Raw genomic sequence first — 24,623 nt, 5'->3', positions numbered from 1 at the left:
TTTCGATAAGTGGTTTTATTACTGGTTAGATTTTACAAATTCTGATATTCGAACAGACTTCCACCTTAAAATTCTAAAACAACAAAGCGACCGTTGGAGGGGGTTTGATTTTTCCTTTTTTTTTTTTTTTTCTTTTTTTCTTTTTAGGACTATTCAAAGTAACAAACTTTTTTTTGTTGTTTTTTGTTTTTTACATTTTTGCTCTGGTCATAAATATACAGAGAAAAAGAGGGAGAGAAAAATGAACAAGTCATCCAAAGTATGGAGATAAAACAGTATTCCTAAGGCACGTGGCAGTCTTTGAAAATACAGAAGCTCTAGCCAACTTAAATTATTTGTTGTTTTTCCTCGCTCAGTCCACAAAACTGTACAGTGACACAAATGTTGTGTTGCAGGTAGATCTTCCAAGTTGCTCCTCGGTCCACACCGCTGCATTAGCCGGGTGCACACTTGTTTTTTTTTTTCCTCTGTTTCCAGGCGAGATCCTAAAATGTGGTTAGTTAGTTGCTCAAAGCCTCTATTTTAAAATACACTTGGAATTCAACTAAAGATAATTTCTTTTTTAAAGAAATTGTGGGGTGGGAGGGTGCGAGTCATTAGAAAAGGTTGGTAAGAGTCGTTTGTGAGGGGCTGTGAGGCTCATGGCCCTCCAGGTTGCCAGGCACAGAAGTTAAGACGGACGTCACAGTTGGCAGGGTGGGGCTAGTCAAGTCTGTCAGGGTGGTGGGCGTGCTGGAGGGGCTGAGGGAGGCGTTGGAGAGCTCCGAGGCCGGGCCCGATGGCGTCCCTGTCTGCAGCGCCGTGTCTGTCGACTTGTCCACGCCCGTGTTTTCCTGCCGTAAGAGGTTGCGCCTGAACTTGGCTCGGGCGTTCTGGAACCAGACCTGCAGGGGACGACAGGGAAGGACTATTGAGCAGAAGGCAGGCAGAGCATACCCCCGACTGCTTCACTCAGAGCTCTGCTGCCTCTGGGGACACTAATCTGCGTTTGGCGAAGAGGATCCAAAAAGTCAGGTTGGCGATGTTTTGCTTTTTGGTTTTTTTTTGTTTTTGTTTCTGTTTGGAGACAGGGTCTGGCTCTGTCCCCCATATTGAAGTGCAGTGGCGCAGTCTCAGCTCACTGCAGCTTCAAACTTCCAGGCTCAAACGATCCTCCCACCTCAGCCTCCTGGGTAGCTGGGGCTATACAGGTGAGCATCACCGGCCCCACAAACTTTTTAATTTATTTTTTGTAGAGACGGGGTCTTGCAACGTTGCCCAGGCTGGTCTCAAACTCCAGGTTTCAAGCGATCCTCCTGCCTCAGCCTCCTAAAGGGTTGGGATTACAAGTGTGAGCCACTGCACCCGACCCATATTTTGCTGTTAATAAAATAAAACAAAAATTTCACTTTCTCTAATGGGCTATGGCTGGGCTTCTCTTTCTGATAGGAGGTTCCAGAGCTGAGCTTTACTCCTGAATGTCACAGCCACGAGTCACGTATGGTGGCTGAGCACTTAAAATGGCATTAGACCAAATTCAACCAGTCTGCAGGTGAAAACACACAACCTATCTGGAGGCCGAATATGAAAAAAAAAAAAGCAGGTAGAATATCGCAATAATTTTTATATTGATTACATGTCAAAATGATAATAGTTTGGCTATACTGAGTTAAACAAAATCCATCACTAAAATTAATTTTACTTGTCTCTCTTCATTTCTTTAAGGAGGCTACTAGAACATTTAAAACTTAAAATTAAATGTGTGCCTCGAGTTGCATTTCTATCAGACACACCAAACACACACACCAGACAAATCTTGATCCTTTTCCTAAGGGTTGTTTGAGACATTTCTTTTTTTTTTTTCTTTTTCCTTTTTTGGCAGTTGCCTTTCAGCAGACAATAAACCCCACAAGTTCTTGTTGGTAAAATGTTTTAAATGTTTCGTGGTCAGTAAGTCTGGGAATGGGATAAAGAACACATGAGAATCAGGCAATAATAATGAGTTACTAAGAATGAAAGACACAGAACCTATTCCCCATCATCGGTTGGAGAAGCCGCCAGGTACCCTGGGCCACTGGGTCCCAGGTCTCAGGGTGGAGGTGGGTGGAGGTAGGCAGCGTGGGAACAGCAGCCAAATTAAAGCGAGGCCAGGGAAGTTGAAACCCGCAGAGTCTCTCTCCTGACCTGCTGCATCCCGTACCGGCTTATGAGGGACGTGCGGCAGGGCTCGGAGCTGGGGCTGAGCTCGGTGCGAAAAGAATGTCAGTGAGAGAACATGGGATTACTTTCATTTTTCCTTGGGCACAGACACACACGCGTCCACTCCCATATCTCTGCACACATGCCTGTATGCATTCAGGAAGACACACTGAAATTCATCTAAGGCCCGGCATGGTGGCTCAAGCCTGTAATCCCAGCACTTTGGGAGGCCGAGGCAGGTGGATCACTTGAGATCAGGAGTTCGAGACCAGCCTGGCCAACATGGTGAAAGCCCATCTCTACTAAAAATATTAAAAATTAGCTGGGCGTGATGGTGCGCTCCTGTAATCTCAGCTACTTGGGAGGCTGAGACAGAAGAACTGCTTGAACCCGGGAGGCGGAGGATGCAGTGAGCCGAGATCACGCCACTACACTCCAGCCTGGGCCACAGAGCAAGACTCCATCTCAAAAATAGAAAAAGAAAAAAGAAATTCATCTACACAGCCAGTACCCAAGTACAACCACCCATCTAATAGCACAAACACAGAGACCCGCTGTACCCAGAGGTCCACGCAGTACTTTGGGAGGGGCTTAGGAAATCCAGGCCACTGTTGGGGGTGGGGGGGTGTTGAACCTTCCAAGGAAAAAGGCCCGAAAGACAGGGCCCCTTCACTTCCCTTTGCGTGAGGAAAACACCCGCCAGAAGCCTCCCCATAAAACAAAGGGCCTCAGGGCACTCTGCAGATTCTGGGGTGTCCAGTTGCGCATTTCCAGATGTCCTGCATCTGCCTTGTCTTCCCAGTGTCTCTGGCAGGAGAGGGAGGGCTGACTCCTGGCCCCACCCACCCCTTGGGACCACCCTGGCTGCAGGGGCTTGTGGCCTCCAATCCCCGTTTCTGGTGGCCTAACACAATTTGGGCTCAATTAAAAGCACATCCACGAGAATCTTGGAGTAAAGTGGGAGATCCAGACCCTGTGAAGTGACGAAGCCAAGTTCCCTCCTCAGCGCTGGATCTTCCCAGGAAGAAGGCACATTTTCCCTGGCTCTCTGCCCAAAGAAAGCCCGTCACCCCTTCTGGGGGCTGGCAAGTAAGTACAGTGCTTCTCAGACCACCCTCGACATGCTCTCCCTGGGGTCGGGAGATCCTTCCCTTTCCCGGCCAGCAGAAATCTGTAGGGGAGAGACTGTGTCCTGGTGGCCTAAGGAGTAGCTGATGAAGAAAATGGATGGGGAAAGCTCCCAGAGGCTCTCAGAGGGAGGAAGTGACTTCCCCAGAGTCATGCAGATTGGGGTGGAGAAAGCTGGAGCCTTTGTGCCGCCACTTTGCCACTGTCCTGGCCTGTGTGCGTGTGACCCGTGAGCAGCCTGTGCTCTGTGCGTCTGACTCTCTGAGCAGTAGCTGGAGCGGGGAGCCTGGGTCGAGGGTGGAGGGTGCTTTGCTGGATGCTCATTTGCTCATCCATCCGGGGCTGCAAGACCTCAGGCAGGGCTGGACCCGGTTGGTTGCTGGCTGTTTGCTATTTCTCAGGCTGTTGCCCCTAACAGTGGGCTTGTAAACAATGACACCATCGTCCACAACTGCCTTCTCTGCTTTCCAGAGCTGAGGCGCTGGGAATCTGGTGGATGAAAATTCAACAACTTGATTAAAAGCCAGTCTGCTCTGGGGTTGCGTGGGGTTTGTCCTTCGTGTTAAGGCAGGGCTTCACTAGAATTCTCTCCCAGGTATTTCAAAAAGCCCACTCCTGAGAGGTGGATGGGGGCAGGGACCCTGTCTATGCTATCTTCATATCCCCCGGCACATGGCAGACACTGGCAGGGATTAAGAATCAGTAATATGTAGTCATAGGAATGGCTGACATGTATGTACCTTTTACTACGTGCCAGGCCCCATGCCACCCTCCAGCATGCACTGTGACAGGTTATTCCCATGAAAAGCCAAGTAGGTGGGTTCGATTATTATTATTCTCATTTTATAGATTTATTTATTTACTGTTATTATTATTATTGTTGTTTGAGACAGAGTCTTGCTCTGTCACCCAGGCTGGAGTGCAGTGGCGCGATCTCGGCTCATTTCAACCTCTGCCTCCCAGGTTCAAGTGATTCTCTCCTGCCTCAGTCTCCCGAGTGGCTGGGATTACAGGTGCCCGCCACCACACCTGACTAATTTTGTTTTTTCTTTTTCTTTTCTCTTTTTTTTTTTTTTGAGATGGAGTCTTGCTCTGTCGCCCCCAAGCTGGAATGCAGTGGTGTGATCTCGGCTCACTGCAATCTCCACCTCCCGAGTTCAAGCGATTCTCCTGCCTCAGCCTCCCAAGTAGCTGGGATTAGAGGCACCTGCCACCATGCCCAGCTAACTTTTTGTATTTTAAGTAGAGACGGAGTTTCACCATGTTAGCCAGGCTGGTCTCAAACTCCTGACCTCAGGTGATCTGCCCACCTCAGCCTCCCAAAGTTCTGGGATTATAGGCGTGAGCCACCGCGCCTGCCCTCACTGTATAGATTTAAAAACCAGAGAGGGTCAGAGTGGTGAAGTCACTTGCCAAAGGTCACACAAAGGGCAACCTGAGACTTAGGACCATTTGCCCTAAAAGAGTCCATGCTCTCCCTGCCACATGGTCCTGACGGAGGTAGCAAGCCCATGAATGAGTGAATAAATGAATGAATAAACAGAGAAGCAACTATGGTGCAGTGGAAAGAGCAGCTTCCAGTCCTGGGACTGCCACGTGACCTCGGGTTTGTCCTTCATCTCTGGACCTGCCTCAGTTTCCTCACTTGTACAACAAGAGGGTTAGACCACATCATATGGCTCTCAGGGTTCTGACCAGCTGGGATTCTTAGGCAGCCGCAAGCAACAAGGTGTGATCTGCCCCACCCACCCACCTTCTGAAACTGACAGGCCTCTCTTTTCACATGCCTCAAGTTCTCTGGACTGTGTGTCCGGGACAACAAGGCCAAGTTCACACAGAGAATCATCAGGACACAACTAACACCAGGCCAGGGGTGCCCCAGCCTGGTGCACAGTAGACCTCCAATAAGTCCTGGATAGATGAAGAAGCACAGGTTGCTTCTTGCCCCCTTTCCAGGCACTGCCTGGCCATGCAAGCTGTGTTTTGCCTCACAAACCTCCTTCCCCAGAATTCTTTCATCAAGAAAGCCAGGAGGGCCAGTGGGAAACCCATTTTGCCCCAGCAAATCCCCACCTGGGATGCTAAGGAAATCAGCCAAAAGATGAAAGCTTCATGCCCATCATGGCATTTTTAATAACATCAAACTAATGGCTGCATCCAAAGTGTCCACTCAGATGCGGCAAGTGGGAGTCATGACACAGCCACTCCACAATGCCACAGGGGAAATGTCTTGTGATGGCTGTTAGGTGAAAAAAAAGGATAAAAAAATTATGTCCTCTGGTATTGTCCCTTCATAAAGAAAATAATAATGATGAATACTATTCCCCATGAAGTACCAGACATCTTTTTTTTGTTTTGTTTTGTTTTTTTTTTTTTTGAGATGAAGTCTTTCTCTGTCGCCCAGGCTGGAGTACAGTGGTACGATCTCAGCTCACTGCAACCTTTGCCTCGCAGGTTCAAGCTATTCTCCTGCCTCAGCCTCCCAAGTAGGTGGGAATACAGGCATGAGCCACCATGCCTGGCTAATTTTTTACATTTTTTAGTAGAGACAGGTTTCACCGTATTAGCCAGGATGGTCTCCATCCCCTGACCTTGTGATCTGCCCACCTTGGCCTCCTAAACTGCTAGGATTACAGGTGTGAGCCACTGCACCCGGCCTTTTTTTTTTTTCCCCAGACAGAGTCTAGCTCTGTTGCCCAGGCCAGAGTTCAATGGCACAATCTGCCTCACTGCAACCTCCCTCTCCCGAGCTCAAGTGATTCTCCTGCCTCAGCCTCCTGAGTAGCTGGGATTACAGGCATGTGCCACCACATCCAGATAATTTTTGTGTTTTTAGCAGAGGTGGGGTTTCTCCATGTTGGCCAGGCTGGTCTCAAACTCCTGACCTCAAGTGATCCACCTGCCTTAGCCTCCCAAAGTGCTGGGATTACAGGCATGAGCCACTGCGCCTGGCCTCTTTTCTTTTCCTTTTCTGAGACAGGGTCTCACTCTGTTGCCCAGGCTGGAGTGCAGTGTGGTGCGATTAAAGCTCACTGCAGTCTCCACCTCCTGCCTCAGCCTCCTGAGTAGCTGGGACTATGGGAACATGCCATCACTCCTGGCTAATTCTTATATTTTTTGGTAGAGATGGAATATCACTATGTTGCCCATGCCGGTCTCAAACTCCTGGGCTCAAGCAATCTGCCCACCTCTGTCTCCCAAAGTGCTGGGATTACAGGCGGGAGACACCACACCCAGCCAGCACCGGGCATTTTATAAGCAAAGTCCTAAGCATTTTACACATTAACTCATTTGGTCCTTATAATGACCCTATGAGGTAGATGTGAATATTATTGCCAATTTGCAGGAGTAGAGACTGTGTGCCTCTTACTGCACAGCCAGAATTGAGATGTGAATTCCAACAGACTGGTTCTATGCCCTTAGCCACTACTTAACCTCTAAATTACACACTTTAATTATTGGATTCCTGTGCTCTTAGAAGGGTAAGGCTTTTTTCTCTCTCTCTCTTTTTTTTTTTTTTTCTGTTTTTCCTAGTTTTCTAAACTGTTGGTATGGCAGTTCTAGCATTTTGAAAACTTTTTTTTTTTTTTTTTTTTTGAGACGGAGTCTTGCTCTGTCGCCCAGGCTGGAGTGCAGTGGCCAGATCTCAGCTTACTGCAAGCTCCGCCTCCCGGGTTTACGCCATTCTCCTGCCTCAGCCTCCCGAGTGGCTGGGACTACAGGCGCCCGTCACCTCGCCCGGCTAGTTTTTTGTATTTTTTAGTAGAGACGGGGTTTCACCATGTTAGCCAGGATGGTCTCGATCTCCTGACCTCGTGATCCGCCCGTCTCGGCCTCCCAAAGTGCTGGGATTACAGGCGTGAGCCACCGCGCCCGGCATTTTGTAAACTTTTAAAGAAGTTTTCTTTAAAAAACCAAAAGTAATAACCACTGAACTGGACATCAGAAACCCTTGGTTCCAGTCCCAGGCCTATAATCACTTTGCTGTGGTTCTTGGGAAGAGTCACTCTACCTTTCTGATTCTTGATTTCCTCTCCTTTGAAATGAGAGGTTCAGGCCAAATCATCTGTGAAACTCCATACAGCTTAGGCCATCCAGGACTAGATTGGACACTCATCACTGACCTGGGTGATGGACAGGCAAGAAAAAGACCACTTTACAGGTGGGGAAACGGAGGTTCAAAGTAATGAAGTGACTTGCCCTGATATAAACCACACCTCCTCCTCAGAGAAGCCTTCCCTGACTACCTCCTTCAGCAGGTCAGGTCTCTCGTTGTACCCTTGCATTTTTCCTACCTAGCACGTCCACCATTTTATTTCTTTTCTTTTTTTTTTTTTTTTTTTTGAGACGGAGTCTCGCTCTGTCGCCCAGACTGTAGTGCAGTGGCCGGATCTCAGCTCACTGCAAGCTCCGCCTCCTGGGTTTACGCTGTTCTCCTGCCTCAGCCTCCCGAGTAGCTGGGACTACAGGCGCCAGCCACCTCGCCCGGCTAGTTTTTTGTATTTTTTTAGTAGAGACGGGGTTTCACCGTGTTACCCAGGATGGTCTCGATCTCCTGACCTCGTGATCCGCCCGTCTCGGCCTCCCAAAGTGCTAGGATTACAGGCTTGAGCCACCGCGCCCGGCCTTATTTCTTTTCAAGAGTTAAATAAGAATTCTATGGCCAAATAAAATTTGGGAAATGTTAGATTAGACAAAGTTGAGTCTGTTCCAGATTTCTCAATGCCTGTATTAATGCTAACATGCTCTGATCTCCAAGAGAAAGACATAGTCAACCTTGAGCCTTTCCCAAACCTATATGATCTTAGAATCATTTAAAAGAAAAACACAGAGATTAATCTTAGTACCTTGTCAATTGTTTATCCCACACCTTGCTCCACAATGCCCTCTGGGTGGATGTTCCAATGGGGTCTTGTTCACCGTCTTTTTTTTTTTTCTTTTTTTGACAGAGTCTTGCTCTGTCACCCCGGTTGGAGTGCAATGGTGCAATCTCGGCTCACTGCAACCTCTACCTCCTGGGCTCAAGCGATCCTACTGCCTCAGCCTCCCAAGTAGCTGGGATTACAGGCACGTGCCACTGTGCCCAGCTAATTTTTGTATTTTTAGTAGAGATGGGTTTTACCATGTTGGCCAGGCTGGTCTTGAACTCCTGGCCTCAGGTGATCCACCTGCCTTGGCCTCCCAAAGTGATGGGATGACAGGCGTGAGCCACCATGCTCGGCCAGTCTTGTTCATTGTCTTGTTCCCCGCTGAATCCTCAGTGCCTCCAGCCTGCCCGGCACATGGCAGTCAATATATCTGTCAAACAGGTGAGTGGCCAGAGGAAAGCTAGAGTTCTCAACTTCTAAATTCTCACACAGGTTAATTATAACTAACTAGTCACCTGAAAGATGCTATTTATTTATTTATCTTAGAGACAGAGTCTTGCTCTGTTGCCCAGGCTGGAGTGCAGTGGCACAATCTCAGCTTACTGCAACTTCCACCTCCCGGGTTGTTCAAGTGATTCTCCTGCTTCAGCCTCCTGAGTAGCTAGGACTACAGGTGTGTGCCACCACGCCTGGCTAATTTTTGTGTTTTTAGTAGGGAACGGGGTTTCACCATGTTGGCCAGGCTGGTCTCGAACGCCTGAACTCAAGTGATACGCCAACTTCAGCCTCCCAAAGTACTGGGATTACAGGCGTGAGCCACCGCACCCAGCATGAAAGATGGTTTTTAAACTGTTGGTGGTTAAAATGTATTTTCTTCCAAAGGCACACCAGGGAACCCCTACGGAGACCTCCACCCACCCAAATCAATCAGCTCATCACCCGCTTCCCCAAGCTTAGGGCATCTTAATATTCTGCCTCCCTGGCCCTTCCACAGGAAGGAAGAAAAGCAACTCAGAGCGACTTCTATGTGGTGAGACATGATCTCCATGCATTTGTTAGGCTTAAAGTCTTATAGGACCTCCGTCTAAGTGGACATTCTGTCTCCTAGTCACCTCGCCCACTGATAGTGAGTATTGTGGCTGCCATGCTGCTGCTGATGGCAAATGTGAGCACCTTTTATGTGATGAGCACTTTACTAGAGGTTTCTGCTTCCCTACCAAGACATGGCATCTGTGACCTACGCCTTCCCTCCTCTCCCACTGTTCTGCTGCACTCTGCAGCCAGATCCAATAGGAGAAAAGTCACAATCCCTCCATGTGCAATATTGGAAAGAGCTTGGGAATCAGACCAATCTGAACTTGACTCCTGGCTTCATGACTGACTAGCTGTGAGACTTAGGGCCAGGGTTCTAGACCCTCAGAACCTCAGTTTCATCATCTCCAAAATGAAGATAATCACATTTTAAAAATGTGTGCAAAGAGGGTTGCAGACTGAACTGTACCGTGTAAATGAGCGCACGAGACTGAACTGTACTGCGTAATGAGTGAATGAGATCAGCATGCCTGGGTCCTGACTCTATACTCTGTAAATTACACAGTACGTCATCTTATTTACTCTGTGCAACCACCAGTAAGGTATCCTTCTCATCCCCATTTCAAAGATAAGGAATCAGGTTCAGAGAGGATTAAAACCAGTCTGTTACCTTTCAAAGCCATACTACCAACTGCCTCACCTAAAACTGCTCCCATCCCATGTTCCCCAGATTCCCCATCAGCAGTCGGGGCACCTGCGGGCAAGCCCTACCCTGCCAATGCCTGGCTCCTGTAATCAGCAGCAAATCACCTCATCTTACTAGGTCTTAAGCTTCTCATCTGTAAAATGGGCAGAAAAATCTTAAGGTAAGGTAGACACGTGACTGGAAAGATAATGCTTTGTAAACTGCTGCATCACCATGTGCAATAAGGAATATTTGGGATTTGTGCAAATGTGGTCTGGGAAAAACGGAGAACAGTGCTACACGTATGCCTCACCCCCACTATACACACCCTAAATGAAACTCACACTCAGACAGTCATTGCCAGATTGGCTCAAGGAAGAAAGAACTATGTCCATTGATCAGGCAGGCCTGGATTTTGATCCAGCTCTGCAGGTAACTAGCAAAGTGTGATTTGGGACAAGTGGAGATCATTTGGGCCTCCATGTTCTCATCTGGATGGTGGGGGAAGAGGGATCATGATGCCTGGCACACAGCGTAGTTGGTCCTTCCTCTGGCTCCCTCAGTAGGTGCCCCAACGGATCACACCATGAGGAAACTGTACATGGGTCTGTCTCTATACCTAACAGGTGAATTTCCTCAGGGCCAGGACCATGGTTTGTTCGTCTCTGTGTTCCCAGGGCCTGGTGCCAATACATACTTCATCAGATGAAAGAATAAGAGGTACCTCTCCTGGAAATCTGATTTGTTCCTAAGTCAGGTGACCAAGCCTCCTGCCTCCCCAGGGCCAACAAAGACTGGCTCTCACTGGAGATTCTGATTCAACTATGGGTACTTACTCTTCATTTCATTTAATCTGAATAACCGAGAGAGGTGTGCGCCCTAATGGTGCCCTTTCTACAGATAAGAAATCTATGGCTCAGAGAGGGTAACTAATTTGTCCAAGACACACAGCCAGAGAACCCAGCCCAGGTCTTCCTGAACCCGGTTCCATCCCCAGCTCAGGCATTAATTCGTAGAACTGCCCTCCCTCTCCTGGCACCACTCCATAGAGCAAGTTTGTCTATGCCCAGGAGGGCTTTGAATGTGGCCCGACACAAATTCGTAAACTTTCTTAAAATATTATTATTATTATTATTATTATTATTATTATTATTTTAGCTCAACAACTATCGTTCATGTTAGTGTATTTTGTGTGTGGCCCAGAACAATTCTTCTTCTTCCAACGTGGCCCAGGGAAGCCAAAAGATTGGACACCCCTGCCACGGAGCAACTGGATTGGGGAAGGACGAAGGGTCCTACTAACCAGAGAAAAGGCAGCGCAACCCCAAGTCCTCAATCCGAACTCACCCACGGCTGAAGGGAGGGGGCGCCAAAGAAGGTCCTTGACCTAACCCCAAGAAGGCAAAGAACGAAGGAAACAGACGAGAGAGACCTGCTACCCCAGCGAGTGTAGCCATGTCCTCCATTTCACTAGGAGCCCAGGCCAGTGGGACTCGAAAGCAAAACGGACCCTGAGGGAGGGGCGGGCCCAGAGAGGCGCATCAGCATCCCATTGGCCGGCGCTCCCTCCCTCTGCTACGTCACTCAGTCCTCCCTCGCAGGAAGCTCGTCGCCCGCTCCCCGTGGGCAGCGCTGCGCAAGGGGGCGCCTCGGCAGCCTAGGGGCCCCAACTCCTGGCTCCCCCCGCAGCTGCAGCTGCGGTTGCGCCGCGTCACAGCCTCAACCGGCCCCATAAAAGGCCTTTTTTTCTTTTTTAATTTTTTTTAAGTTTCTGACAAACTCACAAGAACTGTCTTAGGACGGCTGCGCAGCCCTCCGTCTTCGTCACCTCCCAGCCCTGAATCCCGGAGACCTGGGGCTGGAGGGTGGGTCAGACTGGCCTGGACTCGAATCCCACCACCTTCCCTCCTGTTGTGAGACTGTCCGGTTACTTCCTCCCTCGGTTTTCTACCCTCAAAATGTGTGTCGCTGGCACTATAACCACACGTTCTGAAGAATAAATTGGTTAAACTTGCTATAAAGGGAGGAGGCATTGTCTTGCCTTCTCTTCGTACGAATGGGGAAACTGAGGTCCAGCTACCAGAATAATTGCTCATACTAGTGAATTCATGCCAGCTAATGAATCTAGTTAATGCTATTATTGGCTACCATCCACTGAGCAAGCGTCAGGGCGCACCACAGGCACGTCATTTCAGTGGCTCCTTGAACAACTCCGCTGCATAATTTATTGTATCCATTTCATGTATGAGGAAACAGACTACAAAAAGTCAAGTGACTTGCCTAAGGCCCTAAAATGAGTAAAAGGAGGAGCTGACGGTTTGAGGTGTGGCTCACGACTCTGCCACAACTTTGGGTCATGCAGAAGCCTGAGACCTCCTCCTGTGCCTCCAGACTAGGGTTCTTAACATCTCTGAGGGTGTGGAAATCTGGTGAAAGTTCTGGATCTTCTCTATTAAGAAGTTACCCACACATGTAAGTGCAGTTCTGCTCAGTTTCACAGGCACCCAGCCACTCCCCACCCCACCATGTCCTCTGGGCAGCCCCACCCCCACTTGCCCACCCGCGGAATCTGCCCACATACATCCCCACCACCAAACCTTGCTTCCAGGAGAGTCTGGGAGGCAGAAGATAAATCTAGAGAGATGCCTGAAGGAAGAGAGAGGGGGGAGTGAGACAGAGGCAGACAGCAAGAGAAGAGAAACTAGAGTGGGTGAGAAGCAAGAAGCAGGAGCTAACGATAGTCACCTTGGGTGGACGTCCTGGGATGGGGTGGGGCGGCCTCTAGATTTATCTGAAATGTTTGAATCTTTTATGACATGAACATGTGTAAAATGAGTGTCACTTGAATAACAAACAGAAACTAAGAATGGTCTACAAGAAAGAAAAGAGACCGAGTATGGAGACAAAGAGGATGGAGCCATACACAAACAGAAAAACAGAGAGGTCAAAACTGAAAAAGAGAAAAGCCAAAGTAAGGAAGAAAGACTGAAATACAGATAGAAAGAGGCTGGAGAGGTGAAGAAAGAGAATGAGGAAGATAAACACACAGAGAAGCAGACACATGGTGGAAGGTCCTTCCGAGGCCCACGGCGGGGGGTGCAGGGTTCCACCCCGGTCCCCGGTGGTCACAGATGCCCCCACCCCTGGCCCTGGCTGACCTGGAGGACCCGCTTGGTGAGGCCCGTCTTTTGCGCGAGCTGCTTCAAGTCCTTGGCGTCGGGGTTGTGGTTAATGGCAAAGTAAGACTTCATGGTCCGAAGCTGGTGGTGTTTGAAGGACGTGCGCATGCGCTTGGTCTTCTGGCTGCTCGGGTATGGCTGGTCACGGTCCAGGTGCTCTGCGTCGTTTTCGTTGCAGCTTAGCGCTAGGGAGCAGACACAGAGCTGGTGGGTGAACTTCCTGACCCGCCCCCCATGCCAAATCCACCCTCGTCCCACCCGCGGCCAAACATTTCTATCCTTAACCCTGCTGCATGTCTGCGGCACAACGAACTGGGGACATTACCCCCATTTGATAGATGGAGACACTCTGAGGCGCAGAGAGAGTGATCCACCCAGGATCACTCTGCTAGGAACTGCAGCACTGAATCCCGGCTCTGGGAGAATCCAAAAATCATTCTGAGCCATTATGTTGTGATAATAAAAACAAAAGTAGCAGCCGCAGCAGCAACAACAACTGCTATGACTTGTTGATGGCTGAATGAACTCCAGGTGATGTGTTAAAGGGCTTTCCAGGCACATTTTCTTTAGGTACTTAAAACAATCCTAGGAGCACCAGGTAGTATTTTTGCCATTTTTACAGATGTTGAAACTGAGGCTTAGCAAGGGAAGTCACTTGACTTCTGACACAGCAGGACAAGGTCTCTGGGCCTGCACTCCTCCGGTTTCCCAAGGCACTCTAAGGATGAGTGCTTTCCGCCATCTCCCCCTACCGTGCCTGGGACTGGCATCTAGAAATTGCTGAGACAGAGACTCACGCTCGTTTTGCCACATCCAAAAGTACTGAAAGACCCCGGGCCTTGGGCACTGGGCCAAAGGTTGGAAACTGTATTTTGCAGTTTAATCCTCATCACTACCCTGTAAGATGGTTTCCTCGTTGAACAAATGGATCAAGTTAGGCTCCAGGAAGTTCAGAGATCTGCGCAGTCCACAAAGAGTGCCGCAGTGGAAGGCAAAGGAAGTCCGAGGCAGAAATAAACATGTAGTAGACACCGGTGGTGTGTGTTTGGCTTTACAAATGTCACTGTACATCATTACCGCTCAGAGAGGTGGCTATTCCCATTTTAGAGATGTGGAAACTAAAGCTAAGGGAAATGAAGCAACTTGTACACAGCCACACCACCGGTAACAGGCTAGATTGATCTTGATGTGTTGAGCCTAGATTGAGCACTGGAGTTCTCCTTGTTTTCTTCCACTACACCACGAAGGGAGGAGGGAGCCTGTCCCTATCCACAAGGGGCCTCATGGGGGCCAGGCTGCCAATGTCTGGCTGGCATTGGGGGTGGGAAATATGGGTAAAACCCTGGGTCTCAGAAAATTGCTCAGCCACTTGGCAGCTGATGGGGACCTGCAGGACCCCTCCCAAGGTCCCCTCCTCACCTCCAGAGCCATGCCACACTTAAGGTCTTGCCTTGGGGTAAGCCTCAAAAGGGGTGTACATTCAGTCCGCCTAAAGTGGGGAACTGAGAAGGTATCTTGTGTCCTTATTACATACCCATAACAGAGCTCTAGATTTAGTAAATGAAAATACAGGTTGCCCAGTTAAATATAAATTTCAGAAAAATAATAAATAATGTTTTAGTGTAAGCACGTCCTAAATATTGCAAAGGACATGCCTATACTAAAAATGTATTTGTTGTTTACCTAAAATTCAAATACTACAGGTGACACAGCTATGCTAAAAAATTGTCATTTACCTAAAATTCAAATATTACACGGGACACTTATACTACACATTTCAAATTTATTCGTTATTTTTCCAAAATGCAAATATTGCCAGGAACACTTACACTAAAAATGTATTTGTTATTTACCCAAAATTCAAATTTAACTGGGGATCCTGCATTTTGTCTGGCCACACTACCTCCAAAGAACTTTTACTCTGCGGGTGACCTCCCCCTTCCCCTGCCCAGATAGGGAACAGTCCCTTGCAGAGAGAATTTGCAAGATACAGGTCTTGCCCCTGCCTTTGGAGCTGTTAGCTAGGGGCTACACCTCCTAGGGGCCTCTTTCCACCCGCACTCAGGAACCCTCACCCCCGGGGGCTGCATTCCCACAGAGAGCACGCCCAGAGTGAAGAGCGGGGGGTCCGGCAATTTAAAGGGGATCAGAGGATGCCTCTGAACCTGATCCACCAGAACTGCTTGGAACCCGCTGAGGTGAGCAACCCTTTTCTTTCCCCCAGTCCCCAGCTCCACTGGGGGTGGGGCAGGCCTCCCTACGGGGTATCTTTGGGCCCATCCCTTCACCGAGCCCCCGCCTGGGCCTGGCTGCTGTTAATGAGCTCCGTGGGGACCCCGGCGCCCCCATGGGCCCAAGGGACCTGCCCTGAGTGCCGCCTAGGTGGGGTAGTGGTGTGGGGGAGGGGGACAGAAAGGGCAGAGAAAGGAGAGAAAAGACAAACACAGAAAGGGAGAATGGAGGAAGAGAAAGAGAGAGGGGGTAGGGACGGAAGATGGACAGAGCCAGGAAAAACAGAGGAGAGACAGAGGAAAAGAAAGCGAAGGACCCGGGAGAACGGGAGAGCGACAGCTACAAAGACAGCAAGAAATAGACAGTGAGAGCGGAGGGGAAAGCGAGTCCCGGAAACAGGCGCAGCTTGTGGCGAGGGTCCGGTGGCCGAGCTGAATCCCGAGGCTCCAGGAGACCTGGTCCCTGCCGGGGAGGCCTTTTCTGAAGCCGTTACTGGCGGGGGAGTGGTGAAAAGGGGAAAGAAGAGGAGTGGAGAAAAAAGGAAAGGAGTCGGTCCTAAGTAGCGAGGCCGAGGCCGGCCAGAGGCGAGGGCAGGGGGCGGCGGCGGGGGAGGCAGACGTGGGGCCCAGGTTTGGCCGGCGCCCCGAACCCCCTCACTCCCGCCTCCAGTGCCCGGGGGCGGGTCGAGATTCCCCAGGATCGGATCCGGGGAGGAGCGAGGGGCCGAGGGGAGGGGGAGGACCCAGGCTTTCTCTCTCCTTTTTTTTTTTTTTTCCTCTCAATTAGGCCGATTCAATGGAGCTAAAGAGCTCGTAAAATCATGAATAATTTACTCGTGATCTGTTATTAACCCATCGGGTTTCGAGCTCTTGTCGCTGGGACTGAACCTGTAATCAAATCTGACTTCGCCTCATTTTACTAAAGACGAGATTGTAGGTTCAATTGTCTAAATAATGGATTGGAATCAAATCAGTAATTACGCCGCCAGGCACACACACACAAAAAGCTGGGGCTGGGGGAGGCCGGGCGTCCGGCCGGTCCGCGCGGGACTCCCGCGGCCGCGGCGCGCAAACCCAGGCGCAAAGTGCGCGGCCCAGGCCCCTCGTCCGCTCCTGCCGCCGTTCCCGCGCCCCCAGCCCGCTGGCAGCGCCGCCCGGGGTGGGGGGAGGTTTCCGTTCCACACGGGCCCGGGCCCGAGGGGCTGCGGGAAGAGGCCGCTGCGGCCCCGCCCCGGAAGGACTTTCCGACCCCGCGGCCCTCGGCTCTGCTGTAAGCCCAGCGCTGGCCGCCCCGACGGCGCCCCCTCCCCACTAGGCCCCCAGCTCGCCGCCCTTCAGTAAGGTGACGCCGCGCCTTGGAGGGACTGTTCCCAGAGCAAGAGGCTTTGCAAGGGGTCCGCGTGACTGGGCCACTGGATGTGGGACACTGCCACAAACAAGCTCGTGTCCCCGCGGTCGGAACGCTGCACGCACACGCACAAGACCCACGCCCGCACACCGTCCACGATCGCACCCTCCAGGGTCCCCGCTTTCCAGTCCTAACTGCCCCGCGGCCCACACTGCGGCTATTTCTCTCCTGCCAGTGCGGTAGGGGAGAGAAGGGCGGACGCCAGACCTAGGAAGGCTGGGCTGGGCCCCAAGAGGCCGGGGAGGTCCCCCCTTTCCCCAGCGTAGTCCCGTGAGCCCCGAAAGAGTCAGCCGCATAGCCACGGCTGGCGCACCGAACGCCGTTTCTCCCAGGACTAGGAGCCCCGGGCAAGGTCGGAGAGGAGGGCACGGAAACAAACAGGGACACACACAGAGACAGAGATAGAGAGAAAGGACGGAGGGAGCGGAAAGGAAAAAAAGAGAGAGGGAGGCCAGAGAGAAAGTGAGATGGCTGAATGGAGGGTGTCTCTTGTAGAGGTTAAACAAGGCTTGAAATTCAGCCTCCAGCCCATCTCGCTGGGGGAAACGGCGGCTGAACAGCAAAAAGCAGAAATAACTCTCTGTACCTTCTACTCTCTTTTTGCACAATCCTAAACCTGGCGCCGAACCTGCGTGCCCAGGAAAACAATACAGCTCCCCAGCCACCAGGTGCCCTGGAGCCGAGCCCCGCGAGGTGCTTCCGAGTGGAAGTTGACCCCACTTGATAAATAGAAGCGGCTTGGTTTGGGGGGAGCCGGTCTGAACTCGGTTTTGTCTCTTTTTTTCGGGGTGGTAGGAGATTAGGGATGGAAGTTCCAGAGAGCCACATCTGTGCTAGTGCCGTCAGCAAATCTTAGATCCGCGCCACCGACCGGCCTACTGCTGCTTCACCATTCACCAAACTGGGGACTGCGTTTTCCTCCCAGTTCCGCACGCAGACACACGCCCCATGATCCTCCAACAAGCGATTTCGTTGGAGCGAACGGGGACACCCCCATCCGCCCCTCATTTCCCTCCATATTCAACTCAGATTCTTTAAGATGAAAATAACTGACTTCTTCCCGCCGTAGCCCCCTCTGGACAGTCTTGGGTTTGTTTTTGTTTTTGTTTTTTCCACTTGTGCATTAACTAAAGGGAAAAGGAGGAAGGACACAAAATCTCCAAATCTAATTCTGTTGCAAACGAAAGAAATAAAATAATTGCAAATAAACTCTAGTTCGGAAGCCCGGAGAGTCATAAACCTTTCCGGGCCTTGCAGACTTCGGGCAGATGTTGACGGCTCATTTGCCGGGACTCAGAACCTCTGCAGCTGTCCTGAGCAGGGAGGGGCGCGGGAGGGGGCAGAGCTTCTCCGGGAATGGCCTGAGGTTCAAAGATGCCGGAAATCCGAACCGAGCCCCCCATCTCACCCCACCCCACTCCACCCCGGCGCGAGGCCAGGCCTGCTCGGGTCTCGTCCTGCCCGGGCGCCCGCTTCCGAGGGTCGCGGCCCTCACCCCAGCAGGCGCCAGGAAACTCGGAGGAAGGAGCCCGGGAAAACTGAGACCTGGCTTTAAAGGAGGATCGGGCCGAGCAAAAGGACCCGCAGCCTTTGCTTTCCTGAGTTCTCCAAGCCCGAGATCCCCAAGCCTGCCGCCCTTGGGACATTTCACGCCGTCAGGCGGCACACCAGGCCGAGCTCGGCGCCCCTGGTCACAACCAGCCCTCTCTCGGGACCCTCGCCGCCCTGCCTTTTTCCTTCGCCGCCCTGCCTTCGTCGCCACAGCTCCCCGCCCTCAGCCGCGCCAACCCGAAGCCTGTTTGGTGTCAGCGCCGCCTTGCTTTCTCCATCCCTACACTTCCTGCCCAGCAAAGTGGGGCAAAGGCCCAAACCAAAAAGCCATCTCCAAAAAAAACAATGTATCAGAGACAAGGCCCTGCACCCGGGGCAGCAAGGGACCACTGCACCCTCTCCTCCCGCTCCAGCCGAGGACGCAAAGGCTGGAAGCCCAGGGGGCTAACGTCCCTTCTGCAAGGCCTTCCGGTGCTTAAGGCTCTCTATTTGCCCAGCATACATTCACTCCAGCTCCCGGCCGTCGAGGCCGCGCACTTTCCCCCAACCCTACGGGGGCGTTCCGCGCGCCACGCACTCACCAGCGTTGTAGGCCGCCAGATCTGCACCAGGGCCCGGGCTCTTGCGCTTCCTCGGCCGCCCCTTCTGCACAGTGCCCACACCATTGTAGTAGGGAAGACCCAGAGGGTTGGCCCCTGCTGCGCCTAGCCCCGCGCTCTTGGCTGCCGCGGCTGCAGCGGCCGCCGCTGCCACGTCAGCGTGGTTGAAGTGTGCGGGGTACTCGCCCTGCAGCAGCGCCTCGAAGTGCAAGCGGCAGTAGACCAGGCTGTCCTTCATGCCGAAGTGATCGCCCGTGGTCAGCATCTTGTTACACGTGGTGCACGTGAAGCAGTTGAGGTGATAAACCAAGTCCCGAGCGCGCATCACCATCTCCGAGGCCGAGATGCCCAGGTGGCAGCGGGCGCAGCGCTGCACAGAGAACCGCCTGTAGGGACCATGGAGGGAGGGGCTGTGGGAACACACGGTTGGGTACCCCTCTTTTCCTCCTCCAGGTGCCGCTGCTACTGCGGTGGGCAATCCCCTCCTCAAGATGGACAACCCGGCCTTTATTTGGAGGATGGGGCGGGGGAGAGAGAACTAGATTTTGACCCAGGCCTGGTCCTGCCCTAAAATAGTTTCCCTTGACACACTCATGCCTACAAAGACTTCTACTTCACCCAGAGTCTCCGCAAGCCCTAGGAAAGCCTTTACCTGGGAGTGGAGGGAGACACTTACCACTTATCCCTTTCTCAACCTTTACTCCTCCCTCCAAACCAGCGCCTGGGAATCCTACTGACTTTTGTAATTTGGAAGAAACACAGAGACAGGGAAAGAGAGACAACAGAGAGAATATACATAGATCTTAACCCTAAAACTGGGGAGAAGGAGAAACAGGGAACTTGGAGTCTGCTAGTGATTCTGGTTCTTTGATCTTGGCCAGCTTTCACTCCCATTTTCTCAAAAGACCTGGAAATGCACCCACTCCCACAGCTCTCCTTCCAACTGTGTTTCTGTCCAGCTTGGGCTGCCTAGGTTTAGGGGTGCCTGTTTCTATAACCTCAGATTAACTCAAGAAACTTCAAAGAGAGAGGGGAGCAAGGATCCCAACTCAAGCTTTTTTGTGGTCTGAGCTCCGAGGGGGCGGGCAGCTTCTGCTTTTTTTCGGGTTCTCTTACTTTGTAGACCTTTCCAAGAGCTCCCCAAATTGCTGCTTTAAAAGGTTATCACCCAATTTGTGCTGGCTTGGAGAAGCTGGGGCGGGGGGGGGGGTGGGGGTGGGAGTCCTGAGTAGTGAACCCTCTCCTGGGACTAAAGGGAAAGGAGAGGGCCAAACTGTAAGATTGTGCCTGAGACTGGGGGGAGGGGTCCTGAGGGGCAGTTGGGTGGGGGGCTACCTGTAGTAGTCTTCCTTGCAGTAGATGCTACCGTCTTTGCTGAAACAGGTGAGCTCCGACTCCAGGTTGAGCTTGCACTCGCAGCACTTGAGGCAGCGCATGTGCCACTGCTTGTCCACCGCCAGCAGGTAGTAGCGGTCCGAGATCTTGCCCCCGCAGCCAGCGCACAGCGCTGCGCGGTCACTGCTGATGGACGGCATGGTCTGCGAAGGGAGGGAGGCGGAAGACGGCAGCGCCTGCGTCAGCCAGAGACCCCTCCGCCGCCGCGAAACTGGCACCCACAGCTCCCTCTGTGGCCTCGGCTAGCCCTGAACGCGGAGGGGGCTGCCAGGGCATGCGGCGGGCTTCCCCCCACCCCAAAAGGCCCATTTTCATTTCTGGGCGGTTTAGAACCCAGGCCCGCCAGCGCAGCCCTAGCCTGCCACCGGCCCAGGCCGGGATCCCGGCCTAAATGGCTCTCCTGCTTACCTCTCTCCCTTCCAGTCCTCCCTGTCCTTTCCCCCAAAATGCTCGGGCTGTGTTTAGGGACCAGGACAGCTACTCCAGTCAAGCCCTCCAAGAGCTTTCCCCAAACTGTTTCTTAAATGAGCCGGGGGGCGGGGGGTAAGGTGACCATTAAGTTACCCTCCACACAGACTCCTCTTTGGAGAGACAGCAGAGTTCCTGGGCCCCAGCTCCAGTGATCCCTGGATCCTTAGGCCAGAGGTTAAGGCCAGGACAAGTCAGCCAACTTTTGGCTCCTCTGCCACACAGGCTGGGGCCCTCTTGGGTTCAGGGATGAGGTGAATGGGGTGCAGGGACACCCTCAAAGTCCCTGGGTGAAGGACAGGTTCAACCCAAATCCTCCCCTATCCAAACTGACCAGCAGAGAAGGTCTAACCGAAGAAGGGCTCGGAGGCTGGGAGGCCACTGGGGCCGCTGGTCCTGCTCCCGAAGCAGAGAAGCTTCTCCCGTGCTCCCCACCTCCGCGGCCTCCTAAAGGTCACTTCTGGGCCCGCTACTTGGGCAGTGTCTGCTCCTCTGGCCCCCAGGGAGGTCTGAGGCGAGGAACTGGCTATTTGGGGCTAGGCCTGCGGAGCCAGGTGTAGAGATCCGAATGGAGTCTCCTTCGGCGAGGGCCAGGCCAGAGCCTGAACTCCCAGCCCTGACCTGGCTAAGTCTGACCAGTCAAAGGTCTGGGGACGCGAACAACGACAAATGTTGGCCCCGAAGGCTTCGGTCTCCGAAACCGCGCAGGGGGTTGAGGGAGATCCCCGATTGCCGGAAAGCCGAGAGCGGCCCAAGCCGGCTGGAGCCCCAGTGCTCCCGGCTGGTTCGCCTTTCCCTGGCGCCGCCCGCGGCGCCGCCAGCAACCGGAGCCGAGAGGTGGAGGAGAGCGCGGGGCTGTCGACCCCGGCGCCCGGCAAGGTGAGAAGGAAGCTGCCCTGGGCCGCGGATGGGACTTTGCTTCCACTTCCGAAGAAACGCTCCCCTCTACCCGCCAGGGCGGAGATTTCGGTTTCAACCTTGTTTCCCTTCTCCGTCCCAGCAGCCGGGTTTCCCCTGAACCGGGAGCCACCGGCTTTGCATTCTGACCGAGGATCCCCAGCACCCAGTCCCGTGCCGCACGAAGGACGCTCCCCAAACTTCGGGGAGCAGAGGCGCTGACTGGCCCGGCCCCATCCCAGCTCTCAGCCCCGACCCCACAACCGCGCGCCTACCGTCTCGGTGTCGCCGCGGTCGATGGCGGAGCTGATGGCGGGAGCCTCGCTCTTGGCCCTGCGGTCCATCTCGTCGATGACCCCGTGCACCTCGGGGCCCGACAGACTGTGGAACAGCATCGCGGCGGGACCGGCGGGGCCGGGGGCGCGGCTCCTCCGAGGGAGGGCTTGCCCCCCGCCTCAGCTGCCTGGCGCTCCTGGCGCTAACGGGCCCGGTGCATCGCCACCGCGGCCCCGGCCCCGCCCGAGCTCGGCTGCGCCCCCAGGCCGGGCTCCGGGCCCCGGGCGCCCGCGGGGCAGGACGCCTCCAGCCGAGGCGCGGGGGCAGCTACATTGCGGGGCGCCTGGGCGACGGCGCCAAAGCCAGGGTCACAAGGGCACGGGGCAAGCGGGGCGGGGGGAGCAGGAGACTAGGGCAGAGGTCGGCGCCCGCCGCGGGCGCTTTCACGCCGCGGGCATCGCCCGCCCGGCTTCGGCGCCCGGGGCGCAAAGCAGGGGCGCAAACTCTGCCCAAGGCGGCGACGGCTGGGGTCGGGGTTCACCCAGAAGCTGCTAGGTGCCCGCGGCGGCCCAGCTGCCTGGACCCCTCCCCTCCCTGGGGTGCGCCCCCAGCCCAAGGCGACCCTCTTGGGCGCTGAGTCGGCGACTGGAGTAGGGGTTTCTCTGAAGCCTGCGAGCCGAGCCGAGCCACCCGGAGAATTGAAGAGGAGGAGGAAGAGGAGGAGGAGGCGGCGGAGGAGGAGGTGGAGGAGGAGAAAAAAGAGGAGGAGCAGAGTGGGAGGAGGAGCCGCCGGCCGCGGGCCCAGCCGCGCGCAAGGCTCTCCAAGCGCGCGCCTAGCCCAGCCCCGGCTCAGCAGTCCGCGCCAGCGCAAGCCTCCGCGCCTTTTCTACAGCCGCGCCTGACATCACGTCCTGCCGCCGTGCCATTGGCCGCTCGGCGCCCCAGGCCCTGGCAGCGCGTGCTCCGGGAAGGCGGGAGACCCCAGAGGGAGGGGAGAGGCAAGAGGAGCAGAGGAGAGTCGAGATGGTGGGAGCTGGTGGGCGAGGCTGGAGGGCGGAGTGGGGGGAAGGCAGGGAGGAGGGAGAGCGCGGGGTTTGGAGTTTTTAAGATACGAACAGCTTCCTGCGATATCTTCAGAAAGGAAAATTAAACCCTCTATCCTAAGAAGGCGCAGCAAGGGGATGCTTGTCTCACTGCGGTCTCCCCTCGGCCTGGAGCCGCGGCCTCCGGCACCCGCCTGGGAGGCCCGGGAAGGCAGGCCTGGGGCAGAGTTGCAAGAGCCTTCGGCCGTTTCCCATCGAGCTCCGCCTTCGGCCCGGGCTCTGCACAGCGGACTGCAGGCGGCCGCGCAGGCCTCCTGGGTATCCGGCTGAGCCTGAGAGGCGAGACCGGCGAGAGCTGTGACTCCAGGGGAGGGGGGCCAGCCAGCATATCCACGCTCCAAGCCCGCTAGGGCCCAGTCTGCAGCCCAGCGTGTAGTTTCTCGCTCTTCCCGTTCTCTCCCCAGCCTGGAAGAGTGGGGGCGAGCATGGCTTTAGGAACTCAGAAAGGCCAGGGTTCGAGTCCTAGCTCTGCCACTTACATGCACTGTAAACTTAGACAGTGACTTCTCCTCCCTTAGCCTGTTTCTGACCTTTATAATAGGAGACAAGAAGCTCTCCTCCGCATGGATGTGTTGAATGAAAGAGACTGTGGATGTAAAATGCCTGGACCATAGTAGGCACTTAGCAAATTATTTCATCACGCCCTCTCCTTTTCTATTAAAAACTTTCTCACTCCAAGATACATTCAATATCAGTGAGGTTCTTAAAAACCACAGGCCCATTCTCTGCCCACTGGGCACACCTTGTCTCAGACCCTGCTGATGGCGCCAGTCCTCCTTATCCGCCTGGCTGCACCACCTCACCAGGGGCCAACAACCTAGCGTGCTAGGTAAATCCCAACTGCCACCCCCAGCCTCCAGGCTTCATGCTCACCCTAGAGTCTCCTGGGGACTGGAGGGAAATGCCCAGGTGTCTGGTGGGGAGGGATTTAGGAAATAAAATGATTGTAGACAAAAACTGAATAAACACGTCAGTTACAGAGTCCCATCTGGGTCTGCTTCGGAGGCAGGTTTGGCTCTGTCTAATAGAGACAAGGCGGGTGTCAGTCTGAAATGACTTGTTGCCAGGACAGGTAAGGGGATAGTCAGGACCTGCGGTTTACCTCACAGGGTACAGAGTTGAGGATGAAATCATGTTTTTCGCGTGTGTAACTTTCACACACAAATATATGTGTGCACAAATATATGTATGCGTGTAATGCCCAAGCACATGAACTTGTGTTCATGTGTGCAAATATACATGTTCATCTCTGTTGGCAAAAACACAGCGAGCACGAATTTTATCTCTGTTGGCAAAATCACAGCCAGCACCACTATAGCACTAGGGTCTTACACATGCGCATCAGGTGTAAAGTGTCCAGAGCTGGGAAGAAGGATGCAACTGCAAAATGGTAAATTGCACGTTATACCTGCACTTGCGTGCTCAGGCGATTCTACTTAAATCACTGCAAGTGCTCCTACGAGGTCGTTTTGCATATTTGAAAAAACTTGAAGTTACAATTATATGTGTATGTGCTGCATGTGTACAGATGCCCCAACGCGAGGGAAGGACCACTAAACCCAAAGACGCGCGTGCCCGTGTGTTCACACAGACGTGTGCTTCGGCGCCTGCACATGGCCGGCGCG

The 24,623-nt window shown here is 53.4% G+C and overlaps 1 protein-coding gene across 1 annotated transcript; it reads right to left on the bottom strand.

Moving 5' to 3' along the window:
- On the bottom strand, positions 1–22,750 carry LHX2 (LIM homeobox 2). Its single transcript, XM_003911251.3, has 5 exons — positions 21,895–22,750; positions 20,195–20,397; positions 18,842–19,245; positions 13,050–13,255; positions 1–884 (listed from the first exon to the last, which is right to left on the bottom strand). Exons 1-5 carry the CDS (start codon positions 22,012–22,014, stop codon positions 597–599), a joined length of 1,221 nt encoding a protein of 406 aa, XP_003911300.1. The 5' UTR covers positions 22,015–22,750; the 3' UTR covers positions 1–596.
- Between the last annotated feature and the right edge of the window lie 1,873 nt (positions 22,751–24,623).

This window comes from Papio anubis, chromosome 13, assembly GCF_008728515.1.
Source record: "Papio anubis isolate 15944 chromosome 13, Panubis1.0, whole genome shotgun sequence".
NCBI classification, from domain to species: Eukaryota; Metazoa; Chordata; class Mammalia; order Primates; family Cercopithecidae; genus Papio; species Papio anubis.
The sequence above is the reverse complement of the archived record's forward strand: the minus strand, read 5'-3'. Positions and strand labels throughout refer to the sequence as shown.

Bases quoted from the DNA above. Each gene is read 5' to 3' on its own strand.
- LHX2 (XM_003911251.3), bottom strand. From the start codon at position 22,014: ATGCTGTTCCACAGTCTGTCGGGCCCCGAGGTGCACGGGGTCATCGAC. The intron at 19,246-20,194 runs GTAGCCCCCCAC...TGGTCCCTACAG, and splicing joins TGCAAGGAAGACTACTACAG to GCGGTTCTCTGTGCAGCGCT. The intron at 13,256-18,841 runs GTGAGTGCGTGG...TCTGCTCCCTAG, and splicing joins TCTGGCGGCCTACAACGCTG to CGCTAAGCTGCAACGAAAAC.